The sequence below is a fragment of the Prionailurus viverrinus genome, chromosome C2 (genome assembly GCF_022837055.1).
Source record: "Prionailurus viverrinus isolate Anna chromosome C2, UM_Priviv_1.0, whole genome shotgun sequence".
Lineage (NCBI taxonomy): Eukaryota > Metazoa > Chordata > Mammalia > Carnivora > Felidae > Prionailurus > Prionailurus viverrinus.
In genome coordinates, this window is record NC_062569.1 from 84,343,021 (window position 1) to 84,365,245 (window position 22,225).

The 22,225-nt window shown below is 38.9% G+C and overlaps 1 protein-coding gene across 1 annotated transcript; it reads left to right on the forward strand.

Annotated features, from left to right (window-relative positions):
* Positions 1–4,872: 4,872 nt before the first annotated feature.
* Positions 4,873–19,786, forward strand: PLAAT1 (phospholipase A and acyltransferase 1). The gene is made up of 3 exons (XM_047876563.1): positions 4,873–5,036; positions 10,497–10,765; positions 19,543–19,786. The coding sequence occupies exons 1-3, from the start codon at positions 4,898–4,900 to the stop codon at positions 19,642–19,644; spliced, it is 510 nt and encodes a 169-aa protein (XP_047732519.1). The 5' UTR covers positions 4,873–4,897; the 3' UTR covers positions 19,645–19,786.
* The last annotated feature ends 2,439 nt before the right edge of the window (positions 19,787–22,225 follow it).

The following is a 22,225-nucleotide window of genomic DNA, read 5'->3' on the forward strand; positions in this document are numbered from 1 at the left end:
TCTTATTCCAAGAGTCTAGCAGTCTTTGGCACATAGTAATTCTTAAAAATTTTGAATGGGCGATTGGCTAAGTGGGTGGATGGTTGGATGGGTCTTAAGAAGAGATTATGAGAGGGAGAAGATATGAGAGAGGGAAGTTATGAGAGAGCGAAGGAAGTTATTAAGCAGGAGTCCTCAAAGTATCGAGTACATCTAGCACTTCCTAGGGCTGAGTCTCCCTGTGATAGGACGGAAAGACCCTCTCCCCCGAGACGCAGAAGTTGGAGGGAGACCTTCCATCGGAAGGCTGAAATCAGTAAGATAGAAGAGGCCAAATATATCACTGCTTGGGAAACAGAATCAGCATCTAAACCTGGAATTGGAGGCTGTGGCCTAAAATGAAAACGCGAAGACATTCAGGGTCCATACTTGAAATGTTCCTCACGAGCAAATAAATGGGTGAACACTTAAATGTGCATCCTTGCCAGCATTGTCTGTTGTCACTATTTTTTATTTTAGCGCTTCTGATAAGTTTGGAGTGTTATCCTATTGTGGTTTTAGTCTGCACTTCCCAAGTGGTTAATGGTGTTTAACATGGCTTACTTGACATCTGTGTCATTTCTTTGGTGAAACGTCTTTGTGTCTTTTGAACATGCTCTAATTGTATTCTTTGCTCTTTTACTCTTGAGTTTTGAGAGTTCTTTATGTGTTCTCAATACTAGTCCTTTCTCAGATATGTGTTTTGCAAATTTTTTCTCCCATTTCATAGCTTGTCTTTTTGAGCTTTTAACAGCATAGTTTTCTGTGTAAAATATTAAATTTTGAGGATGTCAATTTGTCAGGTTTTTTTTTTTATGGGTAGTACGTTTTGTATCAAGACTAAGAACTCTGTCTCCTCTAGACTTGGGGAGTTTTTCCTATAGGCTCCTCCACTTCTGTGTTTTATAGATTTATATTTAATTCCATGATCTGTTTTGAAATAATTTTTGTATAAGATGTGAGACATGTGGAGGTTTTAGTTTAGTTTTTTTTTTGCAAGGAATATTTAATTGCTCAGGAAATTATTTTTTAATTATTTTAAATGTTTTATTTATTTTTGAGAGAGAGAGACAGAGCATGAGCAGGGGAGGGGCATAGAGAGAGCAAGACACAGAATCCGAATCAGGTTCCAGGCTCTGAGCTTTCAGCACAGAGCCCGACCTGGGCACACAAACCGTGAGATCATGACCTGAGCCGAAGTCGGACACTCAACTGACTGAGCCACCCAGGAACTCCTGCTCTGGCAACTATTGAAAATCTTTTATAAAATAGTATAGGAATTTGGACGTCAAATTACCTGCCTGTTTCTATTTCTTCTGTCTTGAAAATGAGGGGCTTCTGCTAGAACTAGATGGGTGTTATTCAAGCTCCATTCCTAGAATTTCTCGGGCCCCAGACAACCTCAGAAGCAGCCGCAGTGAGGAGTAGTTGGGGCTCTCATGCTTTTTCCTGACTTCTTCAAGGGCAGAGCTACTTCTATGTTTTATATTTTTGTGGGCCCATCTGATATTTGGTTTCATTCAGGGCTCTGATGCTAAAAACAAGTTTGGTGAGCAGTGGATTAGGTAATGTTTAAAGTACTTTTCTGCAGTAAATTGCTGCGATTCTAAGCACTTGGTTAGCTGCACTAACTTTCCCCGTACATCTTAGCCTCCAGTGTTTTCCCTTAGTTTCTTGAGTGGTACCTCACAAGAAATATTTTCCTTGTTATCTTGTCATCCTTCATTATAAATAGGATAGGCTTCAGGAAATCAATTAGCTAACATTTCATTAATCGGTTTGCAAACCATATGCCAGAATGGAAAAAGTGTTAAATATATTAAAAGTGGGCAGAGGAATTACCCATTCCACAACACTATTGTGGCTGAAAGTCTAAGGAACCAAAATCACACAAAATCCATGAACCACTGTGGCAACATTTACAAAGAGCCACTGCTAAACAGCCACTTGTCTAGTTCTTGCCAGTTCACAAAGCACTTCTGACAACTTTTAGCAAGTTCATTTGAGGTTCCTCGCACAACCTTTTGAGATAAACTTATATTTTTATACGTGCCTGCAAGGTGGAGAAACTGATGCAAAATATGTCAGTCAGGGAAAGACAAATAGCGTATGATTCACTCGTATGTGGAATTGAAGAAAGAAAACAAATGGTCATGGGGGGAGAAAGAGAGAGAGAAACCAAGAAACAGACTCAACTATAGAGAAAAAGCTGTTACCACAGGGGGATGAGTGAACTAGGTGATGGGGATTAAGGACACACTTGTCATGATGAGCAACGGGTGAGGTATGGAAGTGCTGAATCACTAAGTTTAGTGATTAGTGCACCTGAAACTAATACTACGTTGGATGTTAACTAACTGGAATTTAAATTTTTTTAATGTTTATTTCCGAGACAGAGACAGAGCAGGAGTACGGGAGGGGCAGAGAGAGAGAGAGGGAGACAGAATCCGAAGCAGTCTCCAGGCTCTGAGCTGTCAGGATCTCCAAGCTCTTAGCTGTCAGTCCGACGCGGGGCTCAAACTCACAGACCATGAGATCATGACCTGAGCGGAAGTCGGATGCCCAACCGACTGAGCCACGCAGGCGCCCCTAACTGGAATTAAAGAAAAAAAAACAGGAAACTGTGACACAGACATTTTGCCCAACTATTGCTATTTTTTTATAGCAAACAGACGACCTGAGACAAGAGCTCACATCTTTAACACCCGTTGCCATTATTCCCGCTCTGTATTTATAATATAAATGGTCCCTGACTCAGCGATGGTTTGGTTTATGATTTTTTTTTTACTTAAAATGGTGCAAAACTAATATGCATTCAGTAGAAACCATACTTTGAATTTTGACTTTGGATCTTTTCCCGGGCTAGTGATACATCCAATCCTGTCTCCGGCTGCTGGGGCAGTGGTGCTGAGCTGTAGCAACTACAACTGATATGCTTAGAACCATTTTGTACCCTTATAGCCATACAACCACATTTTTCATTTTCAGTACAGTTCTCCATACATTACATGAGACGTTCAATACTTTATTATAAAACAGGCTTTGTGATGAATTGCCAACTGTAGGCTAACAAAAGTGCTCTGAGCATGTATAAGGTAGGTTAAGCTAAGCTAAGCTGTTTGGTAGGTTAGGTGAATTAAATGCATTTTGACCTATGATATTTTCAACTAACGATGGGTTTATTGTGATGTAACTGCAACATAAGTGATTTGTATGAAGCTTTCAATGGGTATTTTCCAAAAGTTGGCAATAGCTACTATATACTTTTTTCTATACAATGGAATGATAATCTAAGTAGAGGTAGGTTTTAAAGAAGTTAAATAGGGTTATTTGCAATAGTGCATTTGAAAAAAAAAAGTCATACTACAAAGTGCTTTCTGTTCAAAGGTGATTATTATTGTAAGCTTGGCTAGGTCGCTGAATTCTAGTAAGCAGCTGTGTGTGCTTGCTGCATCCCATTCATGGGAAATGTGTTTGTTTATTTCATAGTATATTATCTATTTTTCCTTTTGGTGCCCATGTGGCCAAATTCTGAACCCCACATTAATAAGACTCAAACATATTTGAGAGAGTGGTTAGACTTAATGGTTCCTATAAAGTTGTTTTAATAGTTATTTTTCAACAGATGGACAGCATACATTTGGTCAGATTCCTGTGACAGTGTGGTGATTGAAGTTTTCCACAGATGATGAGAAACTCTGCTGTCAGAAATTCAACATGGATATAGCACTAAATCTCCTTTTGAGTATTGATGAATGTCTGTAACATCTGCCTGCTGAGTCATTCTACTCCTGTGCCATACATATGTAGAAGAAGTAACCTTTCATAAAAATCGACCATCAGAGACTTATATGTTCTTTTTGAAAAATAGTGACTTAAAAGCAAAAAAAAAAAACTCCCCAAGCTTAGAATTTTCAGACATAGTCATCAACATGACGAACTCCCCAACCTTCCAAGTTGTCTCACTTCTACGGTGGCCACCTTAACACTGTTTCTGGAATCAGTAAGTCAGGAATCAGGCAGTAAATGGGGCAGTAGGGGAGGGGTGGAAATCTGTGTGGATATTTGTGGTTGTCACATGACAAAGAGCATTTACTGATATTTAGTGGGTAGAGACTGAAGTACCTAGATTGCACAGCAGTTTGGCACAAGGAATAAATGTCCCGTGTATTACAGTATGACTGAATATGTGACTGGCCACTCCTCTGAGTCTGGAACTTCTTTCTGCTTAAGTTAAATGAGAGAGTAAGTTTTGCAATACAAGGTATTTTTTCCACGTAATATCAGTGTCAGTCCTCCCATACCTTGTTCTTTGATTTTACTTATTTGAGAGGCTGAAAGGCTTCTCATCTTCTGCCACTGACTGTTGACTCTTTCATGCTACGTAAGTGCACACTTATGGACACTTTATTGTATCTTTTTGTATAGTCATGGACCGACTATTTACATAAGTAAAATACGTACTATTGTAAATTTCTTCCCCTTTCTGCTCCAATAGGGCACCATATTACTATTTTTGAAATGTTGTATATGGGTAAATCATATTATCTATGAATATCTGGATTTAAAGAGAGAACTATAAGATGCTGATTATCGTAAAGGAGCCCTGGGGTTGATCAGGATGAGAAGCATTGCTACAGAAAATTAAACAATTAGCAGAAAAATTCTTTCCCACTTGTTTTTTCACTTTTGCACACATAATTCAGTGTTGGAATCATACAAAGAATGATCATACAAAGGACAGTGGTGTGAGTTTAAGTCTTTAATAAGGAATGCAATCCCAATAAATTCTGTATCCTTATACTTCTGTGGAGGTCTTAAACTGACTTTCTTTTGGCAAGTCATGTCAGCTAGATTGCCTTTGTGTCTGTCATTGCAGATGGCGTTTAATGATTGCTTTAGTTTGAGCTATCCTGGTAACCCCCAGCCGGGGGACTTGATTGAAGTGTTTCGTTCTGGCTATCAGCACTGGGCACTGTACCTGGGTGATGGTTATGTTATCAACATAGCACCTCTAGGTAAGTTTTGTTTCCCGCAACTCCTGGAGGTTTTGAACTCTCTTGTTATAAGAAGGAATCATGAATGAAATCATAAAAAAAAAAAAGAAATAAAATGTAGAAAGTAGATAAATCTATCTGAAATAGGTTTAATGAAGGACATAGTAAGACCAAAGTGGCTTTGGCTAAATCACAAAGACCAATTAACATTAAAATGTTAACCAATTAACATTAGAATCCAGTAAAATCTCTGGATTTAAAAAACATAATTAAAAAGGAAATAATCCACTGGGGAGAATATTGCTCACAAACATAAGCGTCAGTGTCTTTACCTATCACACAAATCATTTCAGTTTGTTCAACATCTATTTATAGATTACCCAGTATGTGCCAAAGGCTATTCTAGATGCTGGGGATACATATACAGCAAAATCCCAACAAACATATGGGTAAAGAACTACGAACAGTATGTAGAAGAAGAAAAGCACAAGTCAATACCCATCTTTAAAGGGACTGGTCTAGGAATTGTACAACAGAATAACACATTTTATGCCTATCACATTAGCAAACATTTAAAAGTGATAACAGTCAGTGTTGATAAGGGTATAATGAAACCAAAGCAAGGATATTGTTGAAAGAAATGAAAGTTGATATCATTCATGAAAACAATTTAATATGGCACAAAAACAGACACATAGACCAATGGAACAGAATAGAAACCCCAGAACTAGACCCGCAAACGTATGGCCAACTAATCTTTGACAAAGCAGGAAAGAATATCCAATGGAAGAAAGACAGTCTCTTTAACAAATGGTGCTGGGAGAAGTGGACAGCAACATGCAGAAGATTGAAACTGGACCACTTTCTCACACCATTCACAAAAATAAACTCAAAATGGATAAAGGACCTGAATGGGAGACAGGAAACCATCAAACCCTAGAGGAGAAAGCAGGAAAAGACCTCTCTGACCTCAGTCGTAGACCTCAGTAATTTCTTACTTGACACATCCCCAAAGGCAAGGGAATTAAAAACAAAAATGAACTACTGGGACCTTATAAAGATAAAAAGCTTCTGCACAGCAAAGGAAACAACCAACAAAACTAAAAGGCAACCAACGGAATGGGAAAAGATATTTGCAAATGACATATCGGACAAAGGGCTAGTATCCAAAATCTATAAAGAGCTCACCAAACTCCACACCCGAAAAGCAAATAACCCAGTGAAGAAATGGGCAGAAAACATGAATAGATACTTCTCTAAAGAAAACATCCGGGTGGCCAACAGGCACATGAAAAGATGCTCAACGTCGCTCCTCATCAGGGAAATACAAATCAAAACCACACTCAGATATCACCTCACGCCAGTCAGAGTGGCCAAAATGAACAAATCAGAAGACTATAGATGCTGGAGAGGATATGGAGAAATGGGAACCCTCTTGCACTGTTGGTGGGAATGCAAATTGGTGCAGCCGCTCTGGAAAACTGTGGAGGTTCCTCAAAAAATTAAAAATAGACCTACCCTATGACCCAGCAGTAGCACTGCTAGGAATTTACCCAAGGGATACAGGAGTACTGATGCATAGGGGCACTTGTACCCCAATGTTCATAGCAGCACTCTCAACAATAGCCAAATTATGGAAAGAGCCTAAATGTCCATCAACTGATGAATGCATAAAGAAATTGTGGTTTATATACACAATGGAGTACTACGTGGCAATGAGAAAGAATGAAATATGGCCCTTTGTAGCAACATGGATGGAACTGGAGAGTGTGATGCTAAGTGAAATAAGCCATACAGAGAAAGACAGAAGGTTTCACTCTTCTGTGGATCCTGAGAAACTTAACAGAAACCCATGGGGGAGGGGAAGGAAAAAAAAAAAGAGGTTAGAGTGGAAGAGACCCAAAGCATAAGAGACTCTTAAAAACTGTGAACAAACTGAGGGTTGATGGGGGGTGGGAGGGAGGGGAGGGTGGGTGATGGGTATCGAGGAGGGCACCTTCGATGAGTACTGGGTGTTGTATGGAAGTGCTTCGATGAGCACTTGGGATGAGACTGGGTGTTGTATGGAAAACAATTTGGCAATAAACTTCATATATTGAAAAAAAAAAGAAAACAATTTAATAGTGTGTATGAAGAGTCTTAAAAGAGTTCCTATGCTCTGACCCTGTAATTTTACTTCTCTGAGTCTATTCTTCAGAAGTATTTATAAAGATGTAGAATAACATTCAGCATAAAGGTATTCACTTCTATCTCATAACAGTTTAAAAAACAAGCAATGGCAGAATAACAAATGATGGTGAGGATGTGGAGAAAAGAGAATCTTCCTGCACTGTCAGTGGGAATATAAATTGGTGTAGCCATTGTGGAAAACAGTATGATATTTCCACAGAAAATTAAAATTTCCTCAAAAAATACCAATGATCCAATAATTCCACTATTGGATATTTACCCAAAGAAAGTGAAAACACTAATTCGAAAAGATGTATGTACCCCCATGTTTATTGCAGCATTATTTACAAGGGCCAAGATAAGGAAGCAACCTAGGTGTCCACTGAGAGATGAATGGATAAAGAAGATGTAATATATATACTCGCACACACACACACACATGCACACACACACAAATATATATATACATAATAAATTATGTATATGTATATACACATACATATATACATAATATGTAATATATATATAATGGAATGTTAGCCATAAAAAAGAATGAGATCTTTGCATTTGCCTTAACATAGATGGATCTAGATGGTATTATGCTGTGGGAAATAAGATAAAGACAAATACCATGTGATTTCACTTCTATGTGGAATCTAAAAAAAAAAAACACCAAAACCCACAAAATCACAAATGAACAAACAAACCAGAAACAGACTCACAAATACAGAGAGCAAATGGGTGGTTGCCAGAGGGGAGGGGAGGGATAGGTGAAATATGTGAAGGGGATGAAGAGGTTAAAAAAAAAAAAAAAGAAGCCAACAATGGCTTAGATTCAATAGTAGACTAGTTAAGTGAATTAGGACTTTGTCACAGAATATTGACAGAATTCTTTGGTTGCAAGTAACAGAAACAAACAAAAGTTAGCATAAGCAAAAAGGCAAATTCATTGCTTCACTGAGGAAAACTACAAAAAGGATAAAGACGGTTGGTGCTGGCTTCAAGGATGCCTGGATGTAGGGGTATAAGCATGAGTATCAAGACTCACATCTGCATTTCCTTTCCAAGTATTGTCTTAATTCTCCCAGACTATGCCTCTCTAGGAGACTGAACTGATAGTCATCAACATCCTTAGGCTCTCATTCTTATAGTCTTGTGATCTAATAAGAGAGGGTCAATCCCTGCCTGTTGCAGTTAGAAATAGCATGGAGAACAATCTAATTTGGGCGAGTGTGGATCCCATGCCCATCACTGCACCATCGTTGTGCCCTGGAGAAGGAGATACTGTGATTAGCCCACACAAAATCATTTCCAGAAAGAAAGAGGCAGAGGTGGGATGGGGTGCTAGATAAGCCAAAACAATAGCTATTTAACGGCCCTTAAAAATCATATTTCTGGACATGCTTAATTGCTTGAGAAATAATCTTGCATGATATTTACTTGAAAAAAATCTAGATTAAAAATGCAGTGTGTCATATTATACCTACTTTGCAAAGAAATAATATATACCCATGTGAATGCACACATAGGCATGCTTCAATATACATGTGTTAATAAAAGACATAATAAAAGGATATGATAATATTATCAAAATAATAACATGATTATGGTTGGGCAGATAATGGGTGATTAAATTTACACATTTATGTTGTTTTTTTATATATTTCCTAAATATTTAGAAATAAGCACAAATTAATTCATTTTTTAAGAAAAAAAATGTATGCAAATAACAAGTAGCCTGGAGATTTTTTTTTCTTCAAGTTACGTTTAGAAAGAAGTTTTAATAACCTTGGTCTTACTATCTTGGAGATGTCTGAGAATTTTTAATGTAGTGACTTTTGCAACATCTTGAGATATTTGCCTCTTGTTCTAGAATATTGGAAATGGAAATGGCAAATAAAGTGACATTTACGATACATACCCATTAGTTTCTGCAGAGTCTAGTGATTAACAGTAAGCAATGCTGCAATATCTCTGCAGTTTGCACGTCCGGAAAACAATAAGAGATTTTTCTGCTCTTCCCTTATTTTCATGTGTTAAGCTCCATTTTAACATGGTTCTAGTACTGAGCTCTGATCCTGTAGACTGAAACGCAGTTTTCTGGTTCTATTGTTAACTACTCAGGTGGTATTTTGCAAGCCAGTTTACCTCTCTAAGCTTCAGTGTCCTCCTCTCTAAATTGATAGCATCAGACTAGTGTAAATAAAACTTTAGTAATTCTAACTAGGAGACCTCTGCTCTAAGGACTTGTACAAGAACTTCCAATGTGTAAGATATTAACTGGAAATGCTGCTTGAAGGAAAAGGAACTTGGAAGGTAGGAAAAAAAGGGAGTGGAAAAGAAAGCTAGCTTTTAGTTATTACAAAAAGGAAGACTCTCTACACACCGGTTACATGGAGACTCTCTGTCTCATGATTGACTTGAACACATAGCCAAGCATAGCAGTCTTGGGCAGATGGAGAGGGACCAGGGCCAGGTGTTAGAGCTGAACACTGAGCAATCATCTGTCCAACCTCAGATGCTGGCAGTAGCAGACCAGGAGACAAAGGTGTCTAGCAGTCTAGGCAACTGTTTGCCAACTGAGGCCGTTAAAAGGGAGTTGCAGGGGTGGGACATGTAACAGGTGGGTGTGGCATTGCATGGGGCTGCATCTGGTGGACAGGGCCTACTAGGTTAGATTCAGTTTCAGGACTTAGTTTCTTGGCCTAAAGGAACTGGCAAGATAAAAGCAGGGCCCCAGCTTGACCCCAGCTGACCCCTTGGAGGGGTTTCAAATTGGAACCAAATTGAAGCCAAGTTGAAAGAACAAGTGTAAAAAGGAGAGAAAGGGGTAAGGAGCACACTTAGACAACAAGGACGAGCTTATCAATCACAATGCACACAGCTGAGGCCCAAAGAGAGTAGTTGGGAAGGGTTCAGATGCTGAAAAAAAGCATATTTTATGGGAAAAAAAAGGAAACAATGGTTTTATCTGTACTATGTTAGGAACACATACCAAGATCTCTAATAATAATGCCAATTGATAGAGAACTTGTTCTCCAAGAATGGGTAGTTTTCTCACTCAATTTTCTCTACGGGCAGATACAGGTTTCTCTTCTATTTTCCCTCATACAGTATGAAGTGTCATTGATAAACTACCAAGTGAGTTATTAAGCCTGGTATGATTAAGTAGCTTCTGGTTTGGTGCTAAGTTGGGAACCGAGCTGGGTTCAGTGACTCCATCACTTCCAAACATGTGGCATTGCAATACTCTGGCATTGGGGTTCTCTGAGCTGGGTCACCACATCTTGCTAACCAGAATTCTCCTTATAGAGGATGGCATTCCTGCAGCATTTACAAGCGCCAAGTCTATATTTAGCAGGAAGGCCCTGGTGAAGATGCAGCCCCTGAAGGATGTCGTGGGAAACGACACATACAGAATAAACAATAAATATGATGAAACTTATCCTCCTCTCCCCATGGAGGAAGTCATGCAGCGGTCAGAGATTGTTATTGGACAGGAGGTGGATTATGACATACTTGTCAACAACTGTGAGCATTTTGTGACTTTGCTTCGCTATGGAGAAGGAGTTTCAGAGCAGGTGAGTTTTCTTTAGAAGACATAGAAGTTTCTTACCTTGGGAAAATAAGCACTACTGACTATAAGATTCTCAGGCCTAAAACAAAATGAAAAGAATGGAGAAAAGGTGAGAATCCTGAAGGATAAGGACAGGAATTGAGGTGTCCAAGATCAGGTAGCAGTTATGACCACATTAATGCGTGAACGTGGACATTTTGAATTTGGGGCTGGAAGGAGCTTGAAGCCGAATCAAGACCATAGCTTTTCTGTCAGTCCTGTTGCGTTCTGTCCTTCAGGGTTCCTCCCTTCTGTTTTTCTGCCATACAGCAGCCTCACATGCTGAAAGGGACATTCTGAAAAGAATGTTGAAATATTTAAATGGAAGTTCATTTGCCAGAAATAGAGATGGTAACTCTGAGATTCTCCATTACCTGACTGAGAGAGGCCAGCTAATGACAGACATGTTTCGGTGGCTTTGAAAATTGTTCCTGTCTCCTTGCAATGCTAGTTTCAGAGGAATCTTGTGCTTTTAAGCAGATCCTTGGATTGGTTGAGATTTTGGATGATTTCTTAAAATGGATCAATTACTTTATTTTTAAAGTAGCATGCATTGTTGTCGTCTCTCACACTATTTTGTAGCATGGCAGATTCCTAACTAAAAGCATGCTTGGTTCATTTGCCTTCTTTCTACCTATTGTGGCACCATTCCAGTTCCAACATTGATGTTCTAACCTAAAGATTTATTAAAGGGATATTGAAGAATGAATAAAGGCTCCCAGTATCCTGAAATGGTTGAATCAGTTACAGAAACATCTGTTCTAAGGAATTAGTTTCCAATTCCCCTCACGGAAGCTTGGGAAGATGGGACAGGGAACATAATGAAAGGATACATTTGTTTTCATTAGGAAATAATTTAATTGGAAATGCATTTTTATTAGGAAATATATTAACATAATGAATGTGCTATTCACATGTAACAATAAATCGCTTCTGAGCCAGAGCACAGAAGATATCCACACAAATTCCTGTTCACCTTCGCATTAAAAACTAAGGGTGTAACTAGGAAGTGGAGTCCATTCCTCTCCTTTGTAAATGATAAAGTTGTCCACTCTGTTCAAGAAGCAATTTTTTTTAATGTGGCTAAAAAAAAGGGGGGGATCAGAACCATCTTCTTGCTTTGGCTCTAATTTACCATCCCTCATCTTTTCCCCTTTCATACCCAGAATCAAGACCCATGAAAAATTAATCATTCCTCAACAACTAGAACTGTTCTCTAGCTGGTTCTGTTGCAGGAAGTACAGTGACAGCCCTAAGAACTCACCTAAGCTTTGAAATTGTGCTTACCTGAGCTACAACCGCATCTTCCCCAGTTATTAGGTTGGTGGCTTGGAGAACATTGTTTATCAGTTTCCCAACCTATAAACTGAGGCTCTGTGGGGGATTATACTAGATATTTGAAGTCTCTTAGTGCACTGTATTACATATCATCCATCTCAATAAACAATGTGTCTTAGATGAATGTTATTTTTAATTATAGTAATTAAGAATTTTAGGGGCGCCTGGGTGGCGCAGTCGGTTAAGCGTCCGACTTCAGCCAGGTCACAATCTCACGGTCCAGGAGTTCGAGCCCCGCGTCAGGCTCTGGGCTGATGGCTCAGAGCCTGGAGCCTGTTTCCGATTCTGTGTCTCCCTCTCTCTCTGCCCCTCCCCCGTTCATGCTCTGTCTCTCTCTGTCCCAAAAATAAAACGTTGAAAAAAAAAATTAAAAAAAAAAAAAAGAATTTTATAGCTGTATTGGTACTCCTCGATAAAATTTATGTTGATCTGATAGAAACTGTAGCACATTATTATTATTTTCATTACTATCAATAATTCATAATATTACTACCAACAATAGCTAGTGTTGGATTAGTTTTGGGGTCTCCTCAGGGATTAAGGGCCTTTTTTTGAAAGTGTCAACAAATTTATTTATTTATGTATTTACTTATTTATTTATTTAAATCTAATTTATTGTCAAGTTAGCTAACATCAGCATATATAGTGTCCTCTTGACTTCGGGAGTAGATTCCCTTGATTCATTGCTTACATACAATGCCCAGTGCTCATCCCAACAAGTGCCCTTCTCAATGCCCATCACCCATTTTCCCCTCTCCCCCACACCCCCCACAAATCAACCCTCAGTTTGTTCTCTGTATTTAAGAGTCTTTTATGGTTTGCCTCCCTCTTTGTTAAAAGCTATTTTTCCCCATTTGCCTCCCCCATGGTCTTCTCTTAAGTTACTCACATTCCACATATGAGTGAAAGCATATGGTATCAGTCTTTCTCTGAGTGACTTATTTCACTTAGCATAATACCCTCCAGTTCCATCCACATTGTTGCAAATGGCAAGAGGTTGTTGCCTGTTTTCTCCTCTAGGGTTTTGATGGTTTCCTGTCTCACATTTAGGTCTTTAATCCATTTCGACTTTATTTTTGTGTATGGTGTAAGAAAGTGGTCCAGTTTCATTCTTCTACATGTTACTGTCCAGTTCTCCCAGCACCATTTGCTGAAGGGACTGTTTTCCATTGGATACCCTTTTCTTGCTTTCTCAAAGATTAGTTGGCTGTACATTTGTGGGTCCCATTCTGGGTTCTGTATTCTATTCCATTGGTTTATGTGTCTGTTTTTGTGCCAATACCATACTGTCTTGATGATTACAGCTTTGTAGTAGAAGCTAAAGTCTGGGATTATTATGCCTCTGGCTTTGGTTTTCTTTTTCAACATTAGCTTGGCTATTCAGGGTCTTTTGTGGTTCCATACAAATTTTAGGATTGTTTCTTCTAGCTCTGAGAAGAATGCTGGTGCAATTTTGGTATGGAATGTGTAGATTGCTTTGGGTATTATTGACATCTTAACAATATTTTCTCTTCCAATCCATGAGCATGGGAATGTTTTTCCATTTCTTTGTGTCTTCTTTAATTTCTTTCTTAAGTGTTCTATAGTTTTAAGCATACAGATCTTTTACATCCTTGCTTAGGTTTATTCCTAGGTATTTTATGGTTCTTGGTGCTATTGTAAATGGGATCAATTTATTGATTTCTCTTTCTAGTGTTTCATTATTGGCGTATAGAAATACAACTGATCTCTGTACATTGATTTTATAGCCTGCGACTTTGCTGAGTTCATATATCAGTTCTAGCAGCTTTTTGGTGGAGTCTTTTGGGTTTTCCATGTACAGTATTATGTCATCTGCAAAAAGTGAAAGTTTGACTTGTTCTTTGCCAATTCAGATGCCTTTTATTTCATTTTGTTGTCTGATTCCTGAGGCCAGGACTTTCAACACTATGTTAAACAACAGCGGTGAGAGTGGACATCCCTGTAGTGTTCCTGATCTCAGAGGGAAAGCTCTCAATTTTCCCCCGTTGAGGATGATATTAGCTGTGGGCTTTTCATATATGGCTTTATGATGTTAAGCTATGTTCCTTCTATCCCAACTTTCTTGAGGGTTTTTATTAAGAAAGAATGCTGTGTTTTGTCAAATGCTTTTTCTGCAACTATTGACAGGATCATATGGCCCTTATATCCTTTCTTCTTTTAATGTGATGGATCACACTGATTGATTTGTGAATATTGAACCAGCCCTGCAGCCCAGGAATGAATCCCACTTGGTCATGGGGAATAATTCTTTTAATATACGGTTGAATTCGATTTGCCAGTATCTTGTTGAGAAATTTTGCATCCATGTTCATCAGGGATATTGCTTTGTAATTCTCCTTTTTAGTGAAGTCTCTGTCTGCTTTGGGAATCAAGGTAATGCTGACTTCATGGAATGAGTCCGGAAGTTTTCTTTCCATTTCTATTTTTTGGAACAGCTTGAGAAGAATAGGTATTAACTCTGCTTTAAATGTCTGGTCGAATTTCTCTGGGAAGCCATCTGGCCTAAGACTCTTATTTGTTGGGAGATTTTTGATAACTGATTCAGTTTCCTCGCTGGTTATGGGTCTGTTCAAATATTTTATTTCTTCCCACTTGAGTTTTGGTAGTGTGTGGGTGTCCAGGAATTTGTCCATTTCTTCCAGGTTGTCCAGTTTGTTGGCATATATTTTTTCATAGTATTCTCTAATAATTGTTTGTATTTCTGTGGTATTGGTTGTGATCTCTTCTCTTTCATTCATGATTTTATCTATTTAGGTCCTCTCTCTTTTCTTTTTGAAAAGTGTGGCTAGGGGTTTATCAATTGTGTTTATTCTTTCAGAAAACCAGTTCTTTGACGCGTTGATCTGTTCTACTGTTTTTTTCAGTTTCTATAATGTTTATTTCTGCTCCCATCTGTATTATTTCTCTTCTTCTGCTAGATTTGGGGTTTCTTTGTTGCTCTGCTTCTAGTTCCTTTAGGTGTGAGGTTAGGTTGGGGATATTTCTTGTTTCTTGAGATAGGCCTGGATTGCAATGTATTTTCTTCTCAGGACTGCCTTAGCTGCAAGGGATTAGGGGTCTTGAACATAGAACAGTTTTCTTGGGGAATGGCTATGTATTTCTCTGAAATTAAAAAACCTCAACTGCATTTAAAAAGATTAGAAAGGTGGAAGGATCATGGTCCATCTTTTTCTTCTTCGTGCTTTTTTGTGTTAAAAAAGTTAATAGGCTTCATTTTTTTTAGAGTAATCTAAAGTTCACAGCAAATGTGATCTGGAATTTTAGAGAGTTCCCACATACCCCCTCCCCATCAGCCATATACACGGCCTCCCCCACCATCACCGTTCCATATCAGTGTGGTATATTTGTTACAAACAATGAACCAACACTGACACATTATCCACCAAAGTCCATAGTGAAGGAAACTAGAATATCACCTCAAAATATGTGGCATAAGGATTATTATTTATTATCAAGAGCTGAAGGCACTTGAGAAGAAGCAGGCCCTGCTCTCCACATATTTGCCTAAAAGTGGGAGATACATTTTTGAAAGGTGTCCCTCTTCCCTTTGCTAGCAGGAAGGACAACAATTAATCATCACAGACAACCAGTAGAGGAATCTAAATAACAACACTTACTGGGGCACCTGGGTGGCTCAGTCGGTTGAGCGTCCGACTTTGGCTCAGGTCATGATCTCGCGGTTTATGAGTTCAAGCCCCATGTGGGGCTCTGTGCCGACAGCTCAGAGCCGGGAGCCTGCTTCGGATTCTGTGTCTCTGCATCTCTTGGCCCCTCCCCTGCTCATGCTCTGTGTCTCTCTGTCTCTCAATAATAAATAAATGTAAAAAAAAAATGTTATATAACAACCCTTACTAACTAGCCTTTGCCTTTAATTTCCCATGTTTACCTTACCGTGGTCTGCCATCCTTGGCAGCCTGAAACTGCTCTCTTTTGTCCTGCCATTACTCTACAAATGTATTGATCTTTGCTGAAGATGTGCTATGTAAGCCTGAATTCTAAGCCACCTCTTTGAATTACTCTTCCCTGAGTTTCTCCTGTGTATGTTTGAGATGTACATGTTAATAAACCTCCGTTTTTCTCTTGTCAATTTGCCTTTTACTAGTGAGCCTCAGCTGAAAACCTAAGATGCACAAAGGAAAAATTTTGCCTCTCCTAAAATAGTTTACATTAGAGTTTAGTCTTAGTGTTTTGCATTCTATAAATTGTAACTGTATAGTGACATATATCCATTAGTACAGTATCATACAGAATAGTTTCCCTACCCTAAAACTTCTCCGTGCTCTGCTTGCCTATTCGTCTTTCCTCCTCTCAAGTGTCTGGCAACTGCTGAGAAGAATGCATACTAAGCAACATGCATTTAAAATTCCTCCATGTCTTTTCATGATTTGGTAACTCATTTTTCTCTATCACCAAGTAACGCTCCATTGTCTGGATGTACATTCAGCAACTAAAAAACATCTTGGTTGATTCCGAGTTTTGGTAATTATGAATAAAACTGCTAGAAACATTTGTGTGCAGGGTTTTGTGTAAATACCAAAGGGCATGATTACTCGATTGTATGGTAAGAATATGTTTATTTTTGTTAGAAACCATGGAAGGTCTTACAAAGTGGTTGTGCCCTTTTGGATTCCCACCAACAATGAATGGAGAGTTCCTGTTTTTCCATGTCTTCTTCCACATTTAGTATTGTGAGCATTTTGGGTTTTAGCCATTCTAATAGGTACACAGTGGTGTCTCACTGTCTTAATTTGCAATTCCCTAAACATGTATGAAGTTAAGCGTCTTTTCATATGCTCCTTTGTCATTTGCATATTTGACGATGTGTCTCTTGAGATCTTTTGCCCATTTTTAAACTGGGTGGCTTGCTTGTTTTCTTTTTGTTGCGTTTTAAGAGCTTTTTACATATTTCGGGTAACAGTTCCTTATAAGATTTGCCTGTTGGAAATGTTTTGTTTTGTTTTTTTCTAGTATGTGGCTTGTCTTTTCTTTTAGAAAAGATTTTAAGTAGACATGTTCCACTGGTATAGTCTTACCAAGGTATTGAAATGTGCCTAGCTTTGTGGAAGATGGCAGCATTCTTGCATAGGCCTGAACAAGCTGATCTACAATATACTCTGACTGTGCTCCAGTGCTCCAGTGCTCCAGTCTCAGAGGAAAAGGAATTTTGGTAGACCTTGTGGTCATCTGTGACCCAGCTATGCTATGTTAGGATACAGCACTCCAGATTCAACTAATATTTCCCTGGTCATGTTTAGATCCTCAGAATGAGGCTTTTATTATGGCCCACAGTCAGAAAGCCCTGTAAAGGATAAAAGTATGAAGAGTCAGCTTAGGTGACTTTATAATCCTAAATAAGTTGTGAAATAAAAGCTCGTGTTCATATAGGTTCTGAGAACATTCTGAGATGTTACAATCTTGCAAGTCAGATCCTGTTACTCAAAACGCCAAGGGATTGTCCCAATCACACAAGGTTTTGCCATCTAGAATGTAACTTGAAGTAAGTGTTTGGGATTTGGGAAACCGTGTGCACTATAGGAAATAGTTTCCTTGGAATTGTATCTGGCCTGTGTGCTCTCAGGGGATTTTGGCTTAGGATCACATTGCTTTCCCCAGGCCTCTTAGATTTGTGGGATTTCTTTCATCTCTTGTATTTCTACTGGCTGAAAGATACCCAGTGAGTTAGGTCTGCGTTTAGCAGATCCCATTACACAAAACGCCAAGGGATTGTCACAGGATTTTGCCATCTAGAATATAATTTTAAATAAGTGTTTGGGAATTGGGAAGCCCACAGGATCTTCCCCAGGGCTGTACCCTACTGCCATTTGACTCCTCTCTCTAAAGATACCAATTGCATCTTCTTATTTGTTCATTGCCCCGCCACCACCATATTTCCCTGTATCAGATCTTGGGATCTCAGCATCTGCCTGGAATTATATGAGAGTTAGGCTTGATTATCCGATTGACTATTCGATTATTGATTTTGCCTCTCTTTGGAATTTTGTCCTCTGTCTTGTATCTGCCTGTCCCCTGACTCCCCATGGGTAGTTCTGGACTGCAGCAAATTGTGACTCTTTCCCCGGGAAATAACTTAGGTGGTGACTAATTAAAAATTATGAGTAAAATAATCAAGCAACCAAATAAAGTTAGGATTGTAAAGTAAAATAGCATTTGTCATTTCTTCGCCAGCTGCCACTCTCCCTGGCAGCTGGGGATGGTGGCACAGCAGGGAGTTTTGGTGACTGGCCTTGTCCCTGCAGACCCCAGGGTGATATAAATGGAGTAAATGCTCCTGTCATTGGCCAGGCCCTTGCAGTCTGGTTCCCACAGGGAAGCTGCAGGTAGGGAGGCAGCACTATGTGGCAGTCACGTGGGGGTGGCAGGCTCTGTGGTGGAGACCTGTGGGTTAGAGAGAAGGCATGCTCAAACGTGATCTGGGTCAGGCTTTCCAGCATTTGGGTTTGTCCCTGGAATCATTTGAGGGAAATGTTTTGCTTTATTTGAAAGCCTGATTCTTCAATCCCAGAGAACAACTGTTGTTTTCAGAATGTCTGATGACTCTGAAGCATCTGAATATGACCTTTGGGTCATAAAACTGCACGCAAACTCTTGCAGATGGAAGGCAGTATTAGCTGAGTGCCATGAAAATCATGAATATTTATTAGATGCCTCATCATGATGATTAATACCCTTAAAGCTACAAACGTCTGAACTCCTTTATGGACAACTGAGCTCGAGAGTAGTTTATTTTAGTTTGTCTACATGAGAAATTAATTTGTGACACAATAGTTAACATCAGTAGTGACCTCTTTTGAAGTTTGTTTATCAAAAGAGAAATTGTAGCTACCAAATAAGAGCATATAGGTATTTAGTTTAGACTACATCTGTGAATTCTTTCTCTAGTAGACATTCTTGAGTCAGGAACACACACACACATGATATTCACTCTGGTATAGACCAAACTAGGGTGTATTAAGGAGGTAGGGATTGTTTGGAAGGGAAACACATGGTTCATGGCTCAACCCATATCTAAACATGTTGGTGGTATGACCTCAGGCAAATCACTTAACTTACCAAGTTTTCCCAAATAGGAGTAGCACTACCTCCCAGATGTACTATGATGATTATTAGGAATTGTGCCATAATGAGTTATAAACTATTGGGGGCCATAAAAATATGAGAAACATACACTTACGTGTATTTAACTATCTCTTTGTCATAATTATAAAAATTATAAATTTATTCATCTTCACACAGAATTTAATTTGGCATGAAGCTTTAAATTTTTCCGGTGTCATCGAAAGGGTCTTCAGTTTGCTTGGATTTAGGACACTGAGGTGCCTTTAGAATAAGCTGTGGTGTTTTTTGTTTCTCATTTCTCTATAGGCCAACCAAGCAATAAGTACCATTGGGTTTGTGACAGCTGCTGCTGGTGTCTTCTCACTCCTGGGCTTGTTTCCAAAAAGACAAAGAGCAAAATACTATTAACAATTTACTGAAGAGATATTGGAACTGAAGGAATTTGTGAGGAGGGAAAAAAAACTGGGAATACTTATTTTCGATGCATCATTATTGTTCAAAATTCCAGTGATGGATGGCAGTCTCTTTAATAAATTGCTTACTGATGTTATCTCATTATTGAGCCGTGGAAATTTTTCTCCCTACCAGCAGAGATTTGCCATGGCAGCTTACACAAGAAGCAGTAGCCTTTTGAGCAAGCCAGCGGAAGATCTTAACACAATCACATCATATTTTATCTTTTACCATAAATATTGGTTTCCTTTCTCCTGAGGGTGGGCTATTTTGTACTTGCCAGAGGAATGAAGAGCCATTTGTATGTGGTTTTAAAAGAAATGTTAAGATTCCCAAATTGTTGAGATGGACATCTAACTGAACAGAAAAGAAACTGGGAAATTGATGGGCATTGAGGTGGCCACCTGTTGGGATGAGCACTGGGTGTTGTATGGAAACCAATTTGACAACAAATTTCATATTAAAAAAAAAAGAAACTGGGAAATTGAGCATTTGGTTAGGCAGTTTGAGGAGATTTGATTCACAGTCCATTTGAGGGTGGACTCCTAGCTCCTAGTTCCTGTGCAGATGGGGGTAAGGCATATGGGAGTTGGGATCCTTTGCTCTGGTGTTTGGGATCCAGATTTCCCTGGAAGTCACTCATTTGTCAAGAGTGTTTGTCAGGAGTGAACAGCAAGAGTGGGTTGTTCTGTTCTACGGAGCTACATTGTTTCCTTTGAAGTATTTCGGGGGTTTGACCCTTTTAACCCTAACAAGAGATCATTAAATGTAGGTTTCAAATGCCATTTTCAGAAAACAATATCTCGTGTTACTGTTTAAGGCTTTTACTGTAAGTCAAGGAGTGTCATGATTTTATTCTTGCATTTTGTTGATTTTATGTTGAATGAAACAAATTACTTTTTAATATGTTCCCAATGCAATTCCTGTTGGCAGCAGGTGGAAAAAAGTGAATGCAGGTCTCGATACCCTAGGATTGTATCAGACATTGTAACATTACCTTACCAACCACACTGCTAAGCAATGATATCCTTCTTATGTCATAATTAAAAGCATGACATTAAATAAAGAAAAAGTTCAATTAAATGGGGGTGAGAGGGTATGATCAGGGAATAAGGAACGTGGTAGATAAACTGAAGACTCAATGAATAGATAGGGTCTAGGACCCTATCAATGATAGGGACCCCATCTCTCTTCCTTGTTCCCTGTCTAATCCGTTCCCTTTCTTATGACACCAGTTCTGTCTCCAGATAACCCCCAAACTCCCTCTTCCTCCACTTGTCCTCTGGGAGGGGTGGGTGTCTTCTACCGGATACCGTGATCCAAAGTCACCCCTTCATTTTTATTCTACATTAAGTTTCTTCTTCCTTTTATGCTCTCCTTTCAAGTAATAGTAAAAAAAAAAAAGAGGAATTTTTCTAATATTGTCAAATTAGGGTGAGATTGGCATCAGCATAATGTGTTACCTTTCCCAGGGTGTGCTTACCTTTTAATAAAGTATGACTGCAGAGGGCAAATTTTACCCAAAGCAGGAGACTCGGGTGTGGTGGGATTACCACGCCAGCCGATGGGAGAGGGAATGGAAGTGGAGACAGAAAGGACCTCCTGAGGATCTTCAGGTCAAACCTTACTAGTGAATTCTAGACCCCTCCACTCCACAAGGCAGTCCTAGCTATGCTGGGTCACAAATGCACTTCTAAATTGAATTCGATGATACCTTTCCACATAGGTCGTGTTCAGGCTCCAGTGGTGTTCACCCTGAGAGGAAAGCTCACAAAGTTAGTCATCAGTTTTCCCATAAAAATGCCCATTCTTCATGATGGGCAGCTTAAGACTGTCCAGGGTCATGCTCATTGTGCTTTTATCAAACATTTCTTCCAAGACTATTAAGCCCTTCTCTGAGAGTACTTTCAGCAAAGTCAAGCATAGAGTTCAACTTTATTATGTGCCCTCCCCACATACACAAAAAAAAGATCTATGAAATATCATCATCCATCAGATAACTAATAGGGTGTTGGAAAAACTGGGCAAGGGAGGCAGTACATTTATTGAATAAAGATTTTTTAAATTTTTATGTTATCTAAATGTCATAGTGTGTCAATTGAATCTTCTGATTCTGAAGGTCAAATTACTAAATACAAATATGCCAGTTCAAGAAATCTGAGCTGCCATATATTTTAGGTTGGCATACATTTCTTAATCTAGAACTCTGCTTTGTCTTTTCATCTTTCATTGGTAGTCACTAAATTAGACACGTTTTAAAATAATCCCTCGCTAAAGCCATCCACCCAAGAAAAGGTTAAAAAGCAAATAAAATGCAAATAAAAAGGGTTTGTTTTTATAGGAATTTGCATTTATGCTGCTGGTGTGTATAACAAAGTATATAGTACTATATACAGCAATGCATTGCTGAAATGTTAAAAACATTTTTTCAGCTGTAAGGATTACAGAATTATAAAGGCATTATTGAATGCATCCATCACAGTATTAGGCACATAACTGGAGCTCGTGGGATAGAACTGGTTAGCTAATCGCCTAT